We start from the raw sequence: 19,126 nt of genomic DNA, 5'->3' as shown, positions 1-19,126 counted from the left end.
AATGGTATTATCATCTGCTCTCAAGTTTAACAGGTACAACGTACTTGTTAATTGCAAAACCCGCAGCTAATACGGTGTATCACATCAAACCGAAGCGCCCGTGTGAACAAGCTGTGGAATTGATAATATCTATGTGAATAAAACTATGTGCGTGAAATTTTTTTATTGCATGCAGATTCAATTTTTTCTTCTTATTTTCACCATTTCTAAAAAGTGGCGTGTGATTCCTGATAGTTTGGGATAAAACATACATACATACATACATAAACTCACGCCTCTTTCCCGGAGGGGTAGGCAGAGACTACCTCTTTCCACTTGCCACGATCCCTGCATACTTCCTTTGCTTCATCCACATTCATAACTCTCTTCATGCAAGCTCGGCGGTTTCGGGCACTTTTGACCTGACCCTTCACCAGGACGTCCTTAATTTGATCAAGATATGTTCGTCTAGGTCTTCCCACCCCGACCTTTCCCTCCACACTCTCCTTGTATATCTGCTTAGTCAACCTGTTTTCATTCATCCTCTCCACATGACCGAACCATCTCAACATACCCTTTTCTATTCCTGTAACTACATCTTCTTTCACATCACAACACTCCCTTATCACGCTGTTCCTTATCCGGTCACTCAATTTCACACCCAACATACTCCTTAACGCTCTCATTTCCACTGCATTTATTCTGCTTTCGTGCTTCTTTTGCCATACCCAACTTTCACTCCCATACATTAATGTCGGGACCAACACGCCCCTGTGCACAGCCAGTCGAGCCTTTTTGGATAGTTTCTGACTGCTCATAAAGGCATGCAAAGCTCCATTCACCATGTTCCCCGCGTTCACTCTCCTTTCAATATCACTATCACACTTGCCATCTGATGTAAACTTTGATCCTAGATATACAAACTCTTTCACTTGCTCAACTTTTTCTCCTCCAATCAAAATATTACATGCTGTCATTTCTTTCTCCATTTCAAAAACCAGTGTTTTAGTTTTACTTACGTTCACTTTCATTCCTTTCTCTTTTAAAGCTTCATGCATACAGTTTACCATCTCCTGTAACTCCTCCGCTGATGACGCCAGTATAACCTGATCGTCGGCATAGAGCAGACATTTGACGAGTAATTCATTCATCCTTAATCCACTTTCAGACTCTTTCAAATCTGTCAAACAACTATCCATAAATAGGTTGAACAGCCACGGTGACGCAACACATCCCTGCCTAACACCTTTCTCAATCTTAAACCACTCAGTGTGCGCTCCGTTTATCCTGACACAAGCACTCGAATCCTCATATAAGGATTTCAGTGCTCGTATCAAGAGACTGCTCACCCCATGCATAGAAAGTGCTGACCACAATTCATTCCTCTCAACTCTGTGTTTGGGATAAAAAACGAAGTTTATAAAAATTATGAAAAACGCTTACAATCTTGAGATTCTTTCGGGAACACAACACCAATTTAGCGATTGACATTGCTAGACCTAATTAAAACAAACTGCTTCACCTAATACGGAACATCAAGAAATTATTTCCATACTGTTTACATATCGCGGTATAAATTTCGTCTGACACAGTTATCCGTGTTAAACGTCGAATATAAGATTCAGTCAAGGTGAAGACGTTCAAAACAAACAATCTTTACGTGTAATGAATTGTAGAAGGGTGAGGAGGAGGGTAGGGGGGCGATGTGACCCTCGGATCGATCGCGCCCGTGACGTCACCGCCTTAGCCTCCGCTCTAACTCCCGTCTCCTGGGCCCACCCAGAAATCACACAATGCGATCCGTTGTCAAATATTTTATCAACTGATCAGCGATCATGTAATCAATCCGTGTTTGATAACGTGTTATTAGCTATTGTTCTAGTAAATTGTACTGTATTCATTTGTTTAAATTAAAATACTTTCCTTGCTTGTGACACTTTACCAATCCATAAGGAAAGGCCAGTACCCCGGCAGTGGGAACATTAAATAGTTGTTGCTCATAGAAATCGTAGGTACTTTCACAGTTTGTGTGACACTTTCCTTTCCGTATAAAACAGACTACATTCTCAGTTCTACTGGGGTTTTAACCGAAGAAATAATATAGGGAGAGAAATAGCAGGAGAAACGTGAGAAAAAATAAAACTTACTTAGACATCCCACTTAATATTATAAATGCGAAAGGAAGTTTATTGTTTCTTTTGTTGTCTCTTCACGCGTTATCTTATGATCCAATCTTCTTGACATTTTGCGTTTATAATTAAGAGTCTGGTAAATTTAATTTAATTTGATTAAATTCCACGGTAACTATGGTCAGGATGAAAACATCCTGACCATAGTTACCGTGGTCATGGTCAGGATGAAAACATCCTGACCATAGTTACCGTGAATTTGGGAAAAAACTGTACTTTTTTGAAGGTGGCGCTAAATTCGCGCGTGTAGGTGGCGTTAAATTTTCGCGGGCAAAGCCGTTAGTAAAAGCAGTATGCCAGTAATCAGGTAGCGAACAGGCCGACAGGTCAAATTGACTACGAATTCTTTCAAAAATGTTTTTCTTTACAAATCTCCACTGATTTTGACAAATTTTGCAAACGTTTATAAAAATCTCGTATATAAATGAAAATGTATGATTATGAAACCGCGGGAAAAAGTGAGTAAATATAAATGATCGACTTGAGCAAAGCTTCACATTAGATCAAGTTCGATAAATGCAGTCTACTGGCATCTCGATGGTTGAGAAGAGGGTTTGAGGGCCCTCGTCGTCAGGGTCGCTTGGGGATACTACTCAAGTGCTGTGACCCACAAGGACACGACTGACGTCATCCGATCATGACACTCGTCTTATAGGCAAAAGCGGAAATTTCGAGCAAGTGATAAAACCGTAATATTTTTTAAAGTGTTCTTAGTAAATAAAATAAACATAACTAATTCGAAACTATGTAGAACATAATGCTAACTAAAAGTGAGTGTTTTGTCTGTATAACCCAAAACTTGAGTGGGTGTCAAAACTAAAGGTCAGAATTTAAGACTGAATATTAATGTACTCGCTTATTCACAAATCTAAAATCAATCTCATAACTCTAATCTTTTAGTAAAATAGTCTTGAAATAAAATCTGCTGAACGGACTTGAAATTTGGTATATCGGTTATGTGTCTAGATATGCACTATGAGAAGATTTCCCGAAATTCCGGCAGGAACGGGATTTTGTTTTTTTCGCGTCCGAAGTCTACCCTTTCTAATAAATTATGCCTGTACATATTTGCTTAAAATCCATAGTAAACGGGTTATAACGAAACTAACATGGCATCAGAAATAAGCGGTGATTAATTCGAACTTTCTCGATTTCAATGCAAAAATAATTACGGCGTAATCACTTTCAGCAGTAAGCTTTGCATGGTAACGCACATTTTTAGTACTCTTTTTGTTATGTAGAAGTAGCACTATCCGTGCTTTCACTAGAGCTGTGGGTTTTGTGCTAGGTAATACGAAGTAGTCATTTGGGAGCAGATATTTCTAAATTTCAGGCTATCGCTTTTCTTCTACAAGATAGCTAATAACCGTGCGGTTCCATTACGATGCAGTCATCGTCTCCGCGGACGTTGAGTTATTTTCAGATATTATTTATGTAACCGTTACACGATATTGTGATATATATATTTACGTGGAAAAAGTAAGTACTACTGGGGACAGTCTTGGCGTGGGGGTACCACACCCATATAGAACTGAGCGTCACTGGTCGAACGATTGAGGAACAGGGTGAGATCTGCCTTCATTCTCTAATCCTACCGCTGCGACGGCAATGGAAAAAATCCGAGAAAACCTGTGCATTCAGGCTACTGAATATGTTACCACGACCCAATAAAGATCCCTTGCAAAAGTTGCGCAGTCAAACGGCAGTCGTGTCATGTGGAATCCCAACTTGATTATGGTTACACATCCAACCATAGTAACCAAAACTGATAAAATGTACCTTCCGATTTCAGGATGTTTGAAAATTTGAAATGCCTTATGTTTCTTATTTTTATTTCAGATGGAAAGTTTGATCAAAGAAATGCAAGATCCACATACGGGTGTGCCAGTGAGAAGTCAGAAACTTTTTCTAAGTGTTATTCCGTCAGCTTTTATGGGTAAGTTGTACATCGGAAATGTAAACCGAATAATTAGTTAGATTAATAAAATAGACTCATTTGTATGATTAACTGCTAAGGTGGTCATTTTGTACATTTGTGTCCGGTAAATCGTTTCATGAAGTTCGAATTTATATTTCTCTCACACTCACCCTGTACTTATTGCATTTTCAGTCGCTGGCTTCTTTAAAGTCTAAAAATTGAGAAAGAAAATTGAGCATACCATAAACATGTAGTAAATAAAAATATTTTTTGCCGTTTTAGCCGGAATAGTTTTTTCATTTTATTTACGGTCCTTAATCTATTTTATTTTTAATAAGTTCTTATTCGCTTCTTGCGATAACAATGGGAAGTCATGAAGGAGTATTTTTTACTCTATCAGAAACAACACGGCTAAATAACTTGTATTTTTAAATACGTACCCTATTTTTTGGTGAAGCAAAAAAGCAAGTCATTAAAAGTAGCTTTACATGTGTTGTATGGCGTCTAAGGCATAAACTGATTGTAAAATCAATACTAGGTACAATTCATTCGTAAATTTGTAAATTTGACCGAGCTGTAGGTATACTTGACAGGTCAAATTTATAAATCCCTATAAAACGTACATGTGTTTATGTCGAATGTTTGAAAATTAAACTATTCCTTTAGGTACCATTAGCGCGTCTACTAATATTGAAATGGAAATTATTTTGTTAATAATTATTTGGAACGAGAATCAAACACTAAGTGGTCTCAATATACAACGCGATTTACTGGACAACCTGTATATAATTCGCCTCTTTCCTGGAGGGGTAGGCAGACATTATATCTTTCTATTTGCCACGATCCTTGCATACTTATTTCGTTGTATCCACACCTCTCCGACTCAATTAGTGTCGTTATGTTTCACGAAACTGAAGTTCATGTTGATAATGACATGTTTTAAGGCCAACGCCTAAAAGAAGAATCGTTCTCAAATTTATATCCAGTAAATGAATACCCTTTAAAAGGTATTGGGTGTACATCAAACGAAGTCGCATTTCTAGTTCTACGTATATTTTAGATTCTGGATGGGGTTACGCTCCCATGGGAATAATCTAATCTACTATACTTTCGATTAACTCAGTCACTGTTCTTTTTTATGTGTTTAAAAAAAATAATACAGTATTTTTTATCTGAATCCAATTGGTAATTTGCTTACCTAACCCAACCGATTTATTCTGATAGATGCATTGCATACATACGTAATTAATTTCCGTAGTGCGCTATAACCACATGCAATATTAATGGTATATTTAATTTGGTTGGTTTATAATTATGCGAAGTTATAGTTACTGGTAACACGCAACTGTTTTGTTTTACCGTGCAATAGTAAACAGTTTTTACGAGTCTAACTGCATTCCTTGCCGGACTTGAAATGAAATAACATTAAGTATAAAATTAGACAATAGCCTTGGTTGGAGACTTTACCATTTAAAATACTTATATGGATAGTAATAATTATTATTATGACCATATATGAAAATTTACAAATATTAAAATTTTCAATGAACACAAATTGGATAATACAATTTGGCTAAAATGAATTATTTTTATTTTACGTAATTTTGCATATTACATTGAGGTACTGAAAAGCAGCCACACGAAGACCATCACGTATTTAAAATTATTCAAAATTTGTAAAGCTGTTGAAAAGCCCCCAAAGATATCGACATTAAATGGGACATTAAAAATCACTACTTTTTTGCACACTCCAAAGCCATGTCAACATTAGCTTTAAGGTATTTCTTATTCGTGCTCTTCCTTATCTTGTAACAAACAATTAAGCTATTTTATACTAGCTATATATTAATTTTTGTATTTTTTGTGTTACAGGTTACGATCTTGTCGAATGGCTAATGGAACGGTTTAATCTTGATGTATCTAGCAATGGTGAGTGTTTAGTGGTCAGCACTGGGCCTTGGGTAGGCTATCGCCGCAGGATTCCCGTAGAACATAGCTATAGTGAGAAGTGCAACCTGTTTCCCCAGGTGTTGATATGTAGGTAGAGCCATCACTCTCCTCTGCATGATTGTCAGTTCTGCATCACTCTTCAGTTCTATGTAGCAACCATATCGGCTCACAATTTACTTGTTTTTGCATCATTAGAATCAGACACAAATTAAGATGAATGTCTACATTTACACCAGCTTACGTTATTTTTATATTCTTTTCTAGCCTATACTATACCTAACCCCTGCTTTTAGTGTTGAAGTTATCTGTATATAAGTATTTTCACAAATATCCTTGTAATAATATCCTCCTTCTGTATTTCAGTTGAAGCAATAAATTTAGCCAATCAACTCTGTCAATATGGTTACTTCTTTCCTGTCAACGATTCGAAAAATCTCCTGCTTAAGGACGATTCTTCTCTATATAGATTTCAAGTGAGTATTTCTGTAGCAGATTCAATTTTGACACCTTCTTTTCACATCACGTTTTTATTAAGCATAACACACCAAATACAATTTTAGTTAAGTAATAGCTGTCATATTTTTGTGAATCTTTTATACCTATAACTATTTTGCAAATTTTTGGAAACAAATGCTTTTTTGACTTTATACAACTCACATTTTTATAAAATTTATAAGTACCTTGAAAAACTTTTAAAATCTTTTACTCTTATTGCAAAAATATTTTAAGTGAACCAAATATGCAACAAAGGCGCAAATCGCGATACTAATTTAATGCGTTGTTTTAAAATTATTTTTTTACAATTGATAACCATTCTACCTAGGAAAACTCGAAAAAATGAATTACTTTTTCGGGCCATTCGTCGTCACTGTAGAATACATAATTCTATAGAATGACCACACATAACGTAAAAAGAATGACGTACACATGGACTCCTTCTCCTTGTGTTTTATTAAACTAGAACTTACAAACTCCTTGTTATTTGTCCATAGAGTCCTTATTACTGGCCGTGGCAGGCGCCGCGCGTGGCGGGAGGGTCCGGCGCGCCTACCCTCGGCCCAGACAATGTTGAGTACGCCATCTATCTCGTGAAGCGGACACTAAGAAACAAGCAGAGGCATGGCCTGGAAGACTACGAGCAGGAGGCCCTGGCCAACTTGAAGAAGAATCTCGCCGCTAAATGGGATTTCATCACTATGCAGGCAGAAGAACAGGTATGGTTCTGTGGTATTTATAGCACGACTTGCGAGAATCATACTATTTTTGAAAAACTTCTCTTTTTTGCTTTCTTTAACACCTAAATCTCCCTGAAGTTTATACAAATAAGATAATGACTTATGTCTAAATACCCTTTTAACAAGGCAAGAGACCAATACATGGGAACATAACATAATTATTAACCAAATTAAGACAGTTTATTTTTGATAGTTTAAAGAAAAGGAAACTTATAATAAAAATAATTAAAACATGAAACTTATTATTTTTAATTCAGTTTGATATTGCGGTTCTGGTCTGCTGGTTCTTTACTGAAATAATATGTAATTGAATTCTATTCAGGCTAATTATTTCCACAGATACAGGTAATTTTTTTTAACTATTCAGAAGATTTATAGAAGAAAGAAGAGTTATGTCCTACGAAATCTGGTGCCCCTGGTTCACCATTTGTAGTTGTGTAATAGTATTAAAAAATCTATCACGCAACCACAAATGGTCGACTATGAGTAACCAAAAAGACAAATTGAAGAGTTGGTAGGTAATAACAATTGTTCATCTTCAGAAGACATTGAAGTATTAATGAATAATAGTTTTTTTTAAATAAAAATATGAAAAGGACACATCTTCGACTCCGTGCTATATTTATTTAGAAATCGAAGATCGAAATAAAAACAAAAATATCAATTGAGCTTGCCTGAAAGATAAATGAAGGAATTCAGTTTTTGTATTTCACTAATAAAAATCCCGTTGGTGTCCTCTCTGGGAGGAGCCCAAGGTCCATTATGGTCATAGGTCTGGAGTGGGTAAGATTTTATACGAAGCAACTCCCGTCTAATACACAACCCCCTCAACCCGGAAGAGGAACCAAGTACAGCTTGGATCATGGATACACCTTCAGTTGACAACAACTACTTTGAGTTTTTGTACAACTCCTTTTATTTTTTTCTCTGTCATACGAATGATATTAATATTTAATACCAACTTGGACAAATGTAATGTCTTTCAGAATTTATTGCAGTCGCCATTTTGAAATTTGTATGTTAAGAGGTAAATGCAAAAGTAAATAAAGAATTGTATCTAACCACGAGCAATCGTTGTCCAGGTTCGATTGGCAAAAGAAAGAAAGAAAGGCGACAAGATCGTAAGCGATAGTCAAGAGCGAGCCTACTGGCGCGTGGCTCGGCCTCCGCCTGGCGTGCCCGGCGCGCTGGAGCCCTGCCCCGTGCCCTTGCGCAATCGACATCCGCGACCCAAGAAGCGCACCATTCAGCAGCTGACGAGAGAGGTAACTGATGACATTGTTTCGAACTTACTTCGAGGCTAACTCAATCTGTGTAATTTGTCAAAAAAAAAATAAAAAAGTTGTTACTCTTAATACTACTCCTGGCGTAAATCCCGTTTACCACCTCATCTGCCGTGTGGTTCCTGGCACCAAGAAAAAAGAATAGGACCACTCTTTCTCTCTCCTATGGATGTAGTAAAAGGCGACTAAGGGATAGGCTTATAAACTTGGGATTCTTATTTTAGGCAATTGCCTATATATAGACGTCACTATATGTATGTACGTATGTAACCTCACCACTCTGGAGAGTAGCCCGTAGTGTGGTGATGAACATGTATTTGCATTGGGTAATTCAGGTTTTTACACGTAGCGACTTCTTGCAAACTTTTCAGGGGAAACTAACCAATACTGAATCATGGGTTTGAATATTTTACGTTTATAATGGCCATACTGGTTAAAATAATATAATAATATAATTAAATATAAAAGTAAGAACTGACAAGACGAACATTCCATATATAATTCGCAAGCGTCGTCGATTACTGCTGATAAAACGTATACGTATCACATTGATTTTGAGTCTGGCGGAGCTGGTGTATGAAAAAGCATCTAGGAGTCACTGATCAACGTCGACTGTTTGGGAATGTTTAGTTTATCAATTCAAAATTTTAAAAAATAATCCCTTATTAAACAGTCTCTATGTAATGCGTCTTTCTAAATTGGAGAACATGGTCACAACTATATTATCCAATAGGTTCCACATGTAAATTCAAAGACTTCAATTTAAATGTAGTTCGTGCGTGTCATTTCGAATCCATACGACATAATGTAAATAACTGCAATTAGGACATATGAGGTTGAACTCCTACTTCCACATACTCGCGCCTGTCACCCGGCGTCACGCAAACATCACATAAACCTCGTCACGCGAAGGAAATTCACTGCCATGGCAGAGTTATAAGTCCCTATTTTACCTTTTGTCATTGTTTTTTATCGACTCCTTACTCTTTTCAGAGGTCGGTAACCTCGCTTCAGTTAACAACTGTTGGTTCACATAAAGGCTGTCATTGAATGTAGGAATAGAATATAGTATCGTAACGTCTAGCCTCGATATCGCTTATGTATTTTTAGAACCAATTATAGTTTAAATTATAAGAGGGCTGCAAATGGAGGAATTCTTAATTACATACCTACCAAGTAATGTACCTAGATCCTAGAAGATATAATGTACCTGCTTTACATCATAACCTACAACTTAGCCTACTTAGAAAAGATAGAAATTATAAGATTAACACTTGAGAAAACTCTCCTGTAAATTGTAAGACATGCGTAGGAAAAGCGCGTCTAAAAATAAAATTTACCAAATCCAATAAGTGAAAATAAAAGAAATATTTAAATTGAACAAGTATTTTTATAATAAGACTATATTAAAAAATATTTCACAATCGTAAAATAATATAATGTCGACTGCTGGGTGGTGGGGGCAATGGCTGACTGCTCGCTGTTGCTCTATGAGTAGATAATGAGAATAAGATTTCATTTCTTCAAATGTTCATCCCCAGATTGAACATCTAAAAGCGAGCCTGGATCGCACGCGAGTGAAGACTTCCATTGCCCTAGAGGCCCTTCTGGCCTACTCGGAGACCTTCGCTCCCTACGATCCCTGGATCACTCCACCACAGCCTTCGAACCCCTGGGTCACTGACGATACCCTCTTCTGGCAGATTAACAGCCCCATGTGAGTACTGGATTATTAAGTTTAATACAACAAAAAGTTTTGTTTCTGTGTTACTTTTTCTTTATTTCGTATCTGTGGTAAAACCTACTTTATCTTTATATTATTTTGATTGTTACTTTTTAACATAGTTTTTTTAATGTACAATATTTGTGGTGATGGAATAGATTACAAATATTTGGATTAATACTAGAATCATCAATTGTGACTGAGACTATAAACGAAAACGAATGATATTTTGTTATAAAACCATCTATGGTTTTTTTTAATCGATTTTCAAAGTTCATCATAAATTCCTTCTAGAGTGGAAGTACCTAGCGACAAGCGTGTGCAACGTTGGGCACTTTCCATCGAAGAGCTGGTCTCCGACCCCACGGGCCTCCAGGAGTTCACCAGCTTTCTACGTAAGGAGTATTCTCACGAAAACATCCGTTTCTGGCTTGCTGTCATGGACTTGCGGAGAAGCAGCACCAAGCAGATCCCGAAGAAGCTCGAAGAAATCTATGAGTAAGTATCTAAACATCTCTAAATATGAGTATTATTTACGAAGCATTTTTTCATCACCATTGCGTACTTTATTAACATTACCTGGGACTAAATTCACCTTTTCAAGCTCGAAAAAGCAATAAAGTCTTAATTTAATAATTCCTGTGTATTTAGCCTTAAACGAGATTGATGATTTTGATCTTCTCAGACAAATTTAAATCAAATCGTTTGAGTGTTTCTTCATCTTTGTATATCCCAGCGTCATGATGTATATGTGTAATATATATGTATAATACCACTAGTATGAGAGCAGCAAAGTTTTTTTACAAAAACTTGTTTATCATCGTTCGCCTTGGTTCCCGATATGATACAGTACATGAATTTCCCGCAGGGAGTTTCTGAAACCAGGAGCGCCGTGTGAGATCAACATCGACGGCGCGACGGCCGAGCGCGTAGCCGAGGGCATCAAGTCTGGGTCCCGCTACGCTCTGGACCACGCCGCCGAGCACGTGTACAATCTGCTCCTGAAGAAAGACTGCTACCCCCGCTTCGTGCGATCTGATCATTTCCAGCGATTGTTGACGGAGGGGAAGAACGTTCTGCAGAAGAAGGCGAAGTTAGTACATTTTGAATGATGGGTCATGTTTCACTATCTGAATTAGTTACTGAATCATTACAGATGCTTAAATTTAGTCAAGTGACAGAGGTATGCGGTTTACATAAAAATATTATCTATAAGCTTCAATATACATATATATAATAATGTCTATATCCCGTGCGGGGTAGACTGAGCCTAAGAGTCTTGAAAAGACTGAATGGCCAAGTTTAGCAGTCTCATGGTATATATTTATTGGTCATACAAATATTTAAACAAAGTTTTATTGAAATGTTCGATAATTTAATCCTGAATGCGGTCCGCATTTTGCGTTCACTACACTGTTTTCGGACTGTCCTAAAGTACGTAATTGTCCAACAGATTCTTCAATTTCGGCGGACAAGTAAAAAAGAAGCCGGGATCGACCAGTGGCAGTGGTGGGAGCGGAGCCGCTCTGTCGCGACGGCGGGGCTCCGACCGCTCGCTGTCGGGCTCCGCGCACGAGCTCGCCGTGTGCGCCGCGCAGCCCCCGCGGACCGCCGAGCCCCCGCCCCACAGCCACTCGCAGTCCAACCTTTGCGATATTATACCCTTCAGGTACTGTTCTTAGTGAAGTCCGCTGAGTTTCTTTTAAGTCATAGCTTGTCTGAGGAAGACGAGTGACAGCGTAGGGAGCGGAGCCGCTCTGTTAAAACGGCGGGACTCCAACTGGTCGCTGTCGGGCTCCGCGGACCGCTGTGAGACCCCGTATCTCAGCGATCAAATTTATTAGTTCATGTTTTTTTTAGCTTTTCAACGTTAATATAGCATAGTTTGGTTACAATATGAATTAATAAATGATGCGATTACCATAAAGAAGACGTCATGTAGGCAACAAACATAGTACTTTTGTTGTGGATCGCGCCGCACCAGTTATAATTACTAATCAAATTGTGCCTAGTACCAAGGCGGCTAAGGTTCAGACAGCTGGGCAGCTTCGGAGAACTGTAATGCGTTTTTACCATAAAGGCGTTTGTGTCTGATCCATAATTATCTAGATATAGAAGACGGAAGGTGCGGTAAAATCATAATTGAATTGAGAACATTGGTAATTACAGGGATCCTGATGACGACACGGCCGACGTTTTACCGTGGGAGAGTTCGTCTCGGGAGGGGGTGTACTGCGTCGCAAGCAGACGTCGGCAGGACTCCGCCGCGGACTCCGGCAGCTCATCGTCTGATGTCAGCGCGGCCGTTGCCGTCCAGGAGCGAACTCGCCGGCTGCCGCAGCAGAGCACGCTGGATGGGGGATTGAGGGGTATGTTGTGCTATTTTTACCTTCTGTCGTTTTACCTTTATCCTTTTGTTGTGTTTAAAGCCGCTCATCAGATAAATACGCACAGTCAATATTGCACACAAATAAGTATGAAAGTCTTATTTAATACGCAAACGAATGTATAGGTGCACCACCGCCACTGCGGCGGCTGTCAGCAGTGGAACCGCGGCACTTGGCGCCGCTGGGTTCGCCGCCGCACTCGCCGCGGCCGCCGCGCCCCGCACCCGCTCCTCCGCCCGTCGCGGCTGCTCCACCACCGCACCCCACGCCCACCATCAGCGTCAGCTCCGCGCCCGACGATGACTGCGTTGACTCGCCGCCCGGCACCGGATCGCCCGATGAGCCGCGCTCCGTGGCGCAGTCAGATGAGCCCTCTTCGGTGTTCGCCTCCGCGGACGCTACACCGACGGACCCGTGTCGCCCGTCTTTCAAAACTTTCGAGGATCGGGGCGCAAACGTCGCTGCCCCCGATCCCGGTTGTGATGACTCTAGAACTGAACTTTCTAAAGTGCTAGTGAGTGCGCGATCTGCGACCGAATCTGAATCCCACGACAACTCGAGCGCTTCTGGCGCTATGTCAGACTCGAAGGAATCTGAACGAACGCAGTCGTCCGACGAGGTCGTTTCTGTTAGAGGTACGCTCTCCCGAGAACCGTCAACGATGAAGGAAATCAGTCCGGCCTCAAGTAAAAATACAAGTTGCAAAATCGGCGATCTTCCAGAAGGCGCTCGCGTTAAAGAGTGCGCGTCGGAATCTGATAGAACGCTCTCAGAGTCCAAGAGCATTTCGAGCACATCAGATAGCAGCCCGATGAAGACCTCAAGATGTGAAGCGTCAATGGAGACGACGCCGGGTAAGAGCGCCGAGACGGCTGACACGGCGAGCTGCCCCAAGTCAACCGTATCTAAGATTCCGAGTGCACCAAGCATGTCTAGGGAAGGAAGCATAACGAGTGCACCGAGCGCTACGAGCATGCCGAGCGCAGCAAGCGTGACAAGCGTGCCGAGTGCAGCGAGCACGACGAGCGTGCCGGCTTCTCTGAGCGCTCAAAGCACGGCTCCAACGCGACCGCCAGTTGCACCGCTCGCAGTTTGCGAGGACATCGGGGTCGACGACGACAACGTAGACAAAGTGCCTTCGGCGCCCCTGCTAAGGGCCTCGGGAGCAACCGAGGCGGCGTTCCATTCGGACGCTCCAAAAATAATTGCTCATACAGACGAACTGTCGTCGGTTTCTGAATCCAATATTGTTAAGCGTGATAATAAAAGCGGCATCGGTGAGCGTAAGCAGCGGAACGACATTTGTCCCTGGGAGGACGAGTAAGTACTCGTGAGTTTAGTTTGTGCGTTGATAAAAAGTAGTCGATATTGTATATAACAGGTCAGTTGATTAATTTGTTGAAAAAAGCACGATTTTTATTAGTTTTGCATTTCATGTCGCACAAATATTTTGCATGAAATGTTTTCACCTGTTACTGAACACACATAGATTATTATTTTATCATAGTCAAGTATTTAATACCTTTTTATTATTAACCTTTGGTGATAACTAGTAATGCATTATAGGTTTCTTGTAACAATTTCTGCGTGTTTTGTAACAAGTACCTTAGTCTCAGCATGATGAAAATTTACTATTAATTTTTGGTTCAATATCATGTGCAGTTTATAGTTTGAATTCCGTTTTAGTTTAATTAACCACAAATTACACTGTGCATCTCTAATTATTTATTAATACTTAATTAAAATTTTGCCAAATTGTAGATAATCACGCCATTTGTACATTTCACATACCGTACCTAGTTAGTTTCGTGAAAACTTCTACGCATATTTAATTTTTAAAGATAAATTTATTTGCAGACTAGACTTGATTTAGTATCGAACTACACTGCCGATGCATCTTAACATTTGTAGTTCCAATTAGTGATCTACAGCAGAGAAAATGTAAATCTAGATCAACTCATGTACTTTTTACTTCTCTAGATCCAGATACTATAGCCCCATTTCTCAGTGAAGAAAACTTTTGCACATTGTACAAGAGAGTTTTTGTACATACAAATAAGACTTCTCATTAGCTGTAGGTATTATTACATTCCATGAAAGTGGCACCATTGGTACTGTCATGTAAATAAATCTTTTCTGAAATGTAATTTAAACTTTTTTGTACAAACTTCTATTTTTTCCATTTAAAACACTGTATTTTACTGTGATGATTTGATGTATTAGTTATTGATGGCAAGCCTGCATTCAATTAAATTGCATTGAGTAGTTAACTTATTTGGTTTTATTTTTGCATGATTTTATTTTTATAAATAGCTTTTAGCTTATCATATCCTTACAGGTAGTTTGAGATAATTTTAAATAACCTAAGAAAAGTTTCATTCATTTTCCCTCAAATTTAAGGGGGACTTAAACTTCTGAATTTATTTTTTTAAATGTTATTCCATCGTTTGCCATACAGCTGAACGTGGCCTTTCAGTATTTTCAAGAATGGATTCTGTCTATCCCGCAAGGGATAAAGACGTGACTATATATGTGTATGTATGTATGTACTATGTTTGCATATACCTATGTTTTGCTTCATCCAATTTTTGCTAAAAATTCCTATTCTAATATAAATATACTAGCTTTTGCCCGCGGCTTCGCCCGCGCAAATGTATTTTAGATTATAAGGATGCGCCATAAAATTTCACCCATTTTTTAATCCCGTATCGTGCGGGACTGTTTTAAGTTTATATTTGATTTAAATTCATATGGCTTCTCCTGTCTTGTCCCGTCTCTTCTCGTTCTGTTCCGTCCCTCCAGACCCAACCTGTTGTGTCCCGTCCTGCCCCGTCCAGTCCTATCCTGTCCCATCCCATCCTTTTAGTGCCATCCTGCTTTCCGCAACAGATACGTATTTTTTACTAACTAATATTTAAGACTTCTCACACTTCGACACCCATCAAAAAACGAAGTTTCATACAAACTTTCAACCCTTATTTTTCACCCTTGAGATGCAGTTTTCAAAATCCAATGTGTAAATGATTATTTCATACTAACCAAAATTTAATTCTAAAATTTCATGTGCCCAACGTTAAAAATGACAAAGTTTCATACAAACTTATAACCCCTATTCCACCCCTATAGGAATGCAATTTTCAGAATCCAATAAATGAATTATTAATATTTTAATTTAACCGTGAATTAAATATAATGTGTCCAACACTAAAAATGACGAAGTTTCATACAAACTTGCAACCCCTATTTCACCCCCTTAGGAATGCTATTTTCAAAATCCAATTAATGGATTATTATTTTAATCTAACTGTTAATTTAAATCTAAAATTTCATGTAATTATTCCACACAAAAAATGTCCATGTTTCATACAAACATGCAACCCCTATTTCACCCCCTTAGGAATAGAATTTCCAAAAATCCTTTCTTAGTGGATCCCTCCTTATTAAAATCTACCTTCCTGTCAAATTTCATCTTTATTGGCTCAGTAGATTTCGAGATATCGTGATTCCTAAGTGAGTGTTTTTCGCTTTTATATATATAGATGATATGATACATACATGGAAATAAAATAATGAATTTTGTTTAATTCACTTTGGTGAATAGTCTCAGGTGAATTCAATTTACGAACTAAAATTTAATAATTCATTAGAAATTTTAAAAGAATACTTGAAATATATTTATGTAATATTTTCTTTGGAATGTGATAATTATAGAAAATACTACAATGCATACGAAGCAAATCAAATAGTGTGAATGGTGACACTCGTGATAAATCAAATCGTCTCATATTACAAGTAAATTCAATTAGTGGTTGTAGGTAAATATTATGCTAAACCTGTCTTTTCTCTTCATCTTTTTATGGTAGGTAAATTTAGATGCCTCTAAACCAAAAAAGTTTCGGTTTCATGTTAATTTCTTCTCTTTTTCTCATATCTTTTTTCCAGTTACCCTCCGCTACTACCTCGGGGCATGGGGTCTGCTTTTCGAAATTATAATAATGTATTTAATTAAATATTTTGATATAATTATTTCTCTTCCAGGAATTCGTGTGAGAGCGACGCTCCATTTGTTAAAACTTACGCAACGCTCGGTTACTTATAATTTTTGTAGAGAATATCAACAATATTTTATGAAGTCAGGGTTATAGAAGGAAATAATATTTAATTTTTTAAAGTTAGATCCTATGTTTTAATTATCACAGAGTTAGGCCATTATTATGTAATTATATGAATATTTTAAAGTAAATGATCGTTAATTATTAGAAAACATGTGTTTTATTTTCTACCTAAAAACACCCATTTTGATGGCTATTTTCATAAAAACCATACATTGCTATATTTCATCCTAACCTTATCAAATTTAACACCTATAAATCTATAATGTAAATGTGTTTATTTACAATCGTTGACAAGATTTATGCCTCAATGCCTTACGTATTTAGCTAGCCCGGGGTAGGGTGCAGAAAGATATGTGTTAAAATCTAGTGTCATACAATTAAAACAACTTTGTTATCTGCATATTATAATTGTAATAACACCTACATAATCTAATATCACAATTAAGTAGAAGACTCACTTATCGTCTTTTAAATATAATTTGACATTAATATTCCTTATATTTGAGAAAAAGTACAACCAATTCACAAGAATACAAATATTCACTAAACCCGAATTATTTATGCCCTTACAAAATAAGTTTGTACTCATTCTTGTAGCTAAAATTACTTTCATTAATTATTATAAAACCAACGAACATTATTATAAATATGATAAACATTCATCCAACCATCCTTGCCTAACCTAGAGTTTACAGGTTTTTATAAAATGAACTTCCGAGTTCCATTTCAATAAAATTATAAATTACCTGTCTTCATTGGAAAATAAGATACAATTCTTAAATATCTGTACTTAAAATTTAGGAACCTTGACTTATTTATATTTAATATACTTATGGTAATAAAACATCACTAGGAAGCCTTCAGTATAGTTAACCTCCTATAAAATATCAAATATCTTTGACAGTATGTGGATTAAGATTATCTACAGTTGACTGTACCTAATTACATTCAGGCACACAGGATACTTATTATCCATAATCCCGGAAAGAATATACTAAGAAAAACGGTGATTTAATCTAGCTAAAACAAAAGTTTAAAATGTCATGTTGTAAATCTAGGTTATTAATCCTAAACGGTAGTTTTGAGATAAGATATAAAGTAATTAATCAACATAATATCACAGAGCAAGGTAATTTTCGTCACTATTGTCAGATGAAGAACATCCAAAACGATTGTAAAGACAAAACTAGTTCACCCCGATCGTAACGAAACCTATTAGAAGTGCCTAGTGTGGTATCAATAAAATATTCAAGTACAGTTTATAATCAATGACGAGAGTAGGTATACAATTTATTCACTAAGTACCATAACACCACATCATATTTCACTAGTCGTGGTCATGTACAGACCGCTGGCTCTATACTGCGACAATGCAACCCCTATGCTTGGAGTTCAATAGTCTCGGAATAAAAACGATATTATTCCGATTTCTTTGTCATAGATAGTCCCCGGCTTTCACACCACTGAGGACGAAAAAGAACAAATGAAACGCCAGGAAAGTTATTGAAACTCCGCTACCACACTTCCCGACAAACTCCGTCCGCAGACAATTCGTAGCCTTCTGGACATTTCACATTCGGAGGAACAGATATCACGTTCCTGCGAGTTCTTCTATGAGGTTTGTCCGCAGAAGACTCTTTGGTCGAGCAGGTTTCGTCGTCATATTGTGTAGTTTTATCTCCATCGCTGCAAGTAGTAGGCTGGTCGTGATCGTTGTCAGACATTGTATTTTACTGAAATTTTAAATGAAAACTATGTTAAGGCTCATTTTCTTTTAGAATACGAAATGATAACGTATGTAGCTTTTCCGTGTGTTAAATGTGATAATTTCTTAACTATTCAATCAATCATGAATACGAGTAGGATGGGGGATTTCATTGGTAAAACCATAGGTTTTTCATTACTTCGCTTGTTAGAATTTGTAAATGAAACACAATTAGCGTCTAGCGTCTACTATCAGTTCATCATCATACAATAATTAATGGGTCAACAAAACATCGCAAAAATTTGCCGCGTAAACATTTTTATGATTCAGTTTACCAATTTGATGCAGGTGTTTTTTTTTATCTATTGGACGAATTGAAACTGTTTTGTAATGGGTACCTATATCATTAATCTTATCTATACAACTTTTCATAAAGTATTGGATTCTCTTTTTCTATTCTTAACGTAAAAGTAACTTTAATTTTCCGAAGGGAAGTGGGCTAAACTACACAGCTGTATAAATCTCGTATCGTATAGAATGTTTACCCAATGTTCTCTAATAACACAGGCCTACAACGATTTTGGTGCCGGGGGTTTTGGACCTGATTTTAAATAAGTCTTACATGGTGATATCAAAAATGTT

The 19,126-nt window shown here is 37.7% G+C and overlaps 1 protein-coding gene across 10 annotated transcripts in view; it reads left to right on the top strand.

The window, feature by feature from the left end:
- Nucleotides 1-16,893, top strand: part of LOC106138673 (uncharacterized) — a 29,015-nt gene extending 12,122 nt beyond the window's left edge. For 5 of the 10 annotated variants that reach the window (XM_013339955.2, XM_060954878.1, XM_060954877.1 and 2 more), the window contains exons 3-14: nucleotides 4,008-4,104; nucleotides 5,959-6,123; nucleotides 6,400-6,509; nucleotides 7,029-7,250; nucleotides 8,354-8,536; nucleotides 10,096-10,271; nucleotides 10,572-10,775; nucleotides 11,146-11,370; nucleotides 11,731-11,946; nucleotides 12,447-12,646; nucleotides 12,790-13,984; nucleotides 16,703-16,892. In XM_013339955.2, coding sequence (XP_013195409.2) covers nucleotides 4,008-4,104; nucleotides 5,959-6,123; nucleotides 6,400-6,509; nucleotides 7,029-7,250; nucleotides 8,354-8,536; nucleotides 10,096-10,271; nucleotides 10,572-10,775; nucleotides 11,146-11,370; nucleotides 11,731-11,946; nucleotides 12,447-12,646; nucleotides 12,790-13,984; nucleotides 16,703-16,763 — 3,054 coding nt within the window. In that variant the 3' untranslated portion in view covers nucleotides 16,764-16,892. Of the gene's footprint in view, nucleotides 1-4,007; nucleotides 4,105-5,958; nucleotides 6,124-6,399; nucleotides 6,510-7,028; nucleotides 7,251-8,353; nucleotides 8,537-10,095; nucleotides 10,272-10,571; nucleotides 10,776-11,145; nucleotides 11,371-11,730; nucleotides 11,947-12,446; nucleotides 12,647-12,789; nucleotides 13,985-16,702 lie in introns of all 10 variants that reach the window. The other 5 variants (XM_060954876.1, XM_013339892.2, XM_013339901.2 and 2 more) reach the window with 2 other exon arrangements.
- The last annotated feature ends 2,233 nt before the right edge of the window (nucleotides 16,894-19,126 follow it).

This window comes from Amyelois transitella, chromosome 5, assembly GCF_032362555.1.
Source record: "Amyelois transitella isolate CPQ chromosome 5, ilAmyTran1.1, whole genome shotgun sequence".
Classification (NCBI taxonomy): Eukaryota; Metazoa; Arthropoda; class Insecta; order Lepidoptera; family Pyralidae; genus Amyelois; species Amyelois transitella.
This window is presented reverse-complemented; position numbering and strand designations above follow the sequence as displayed.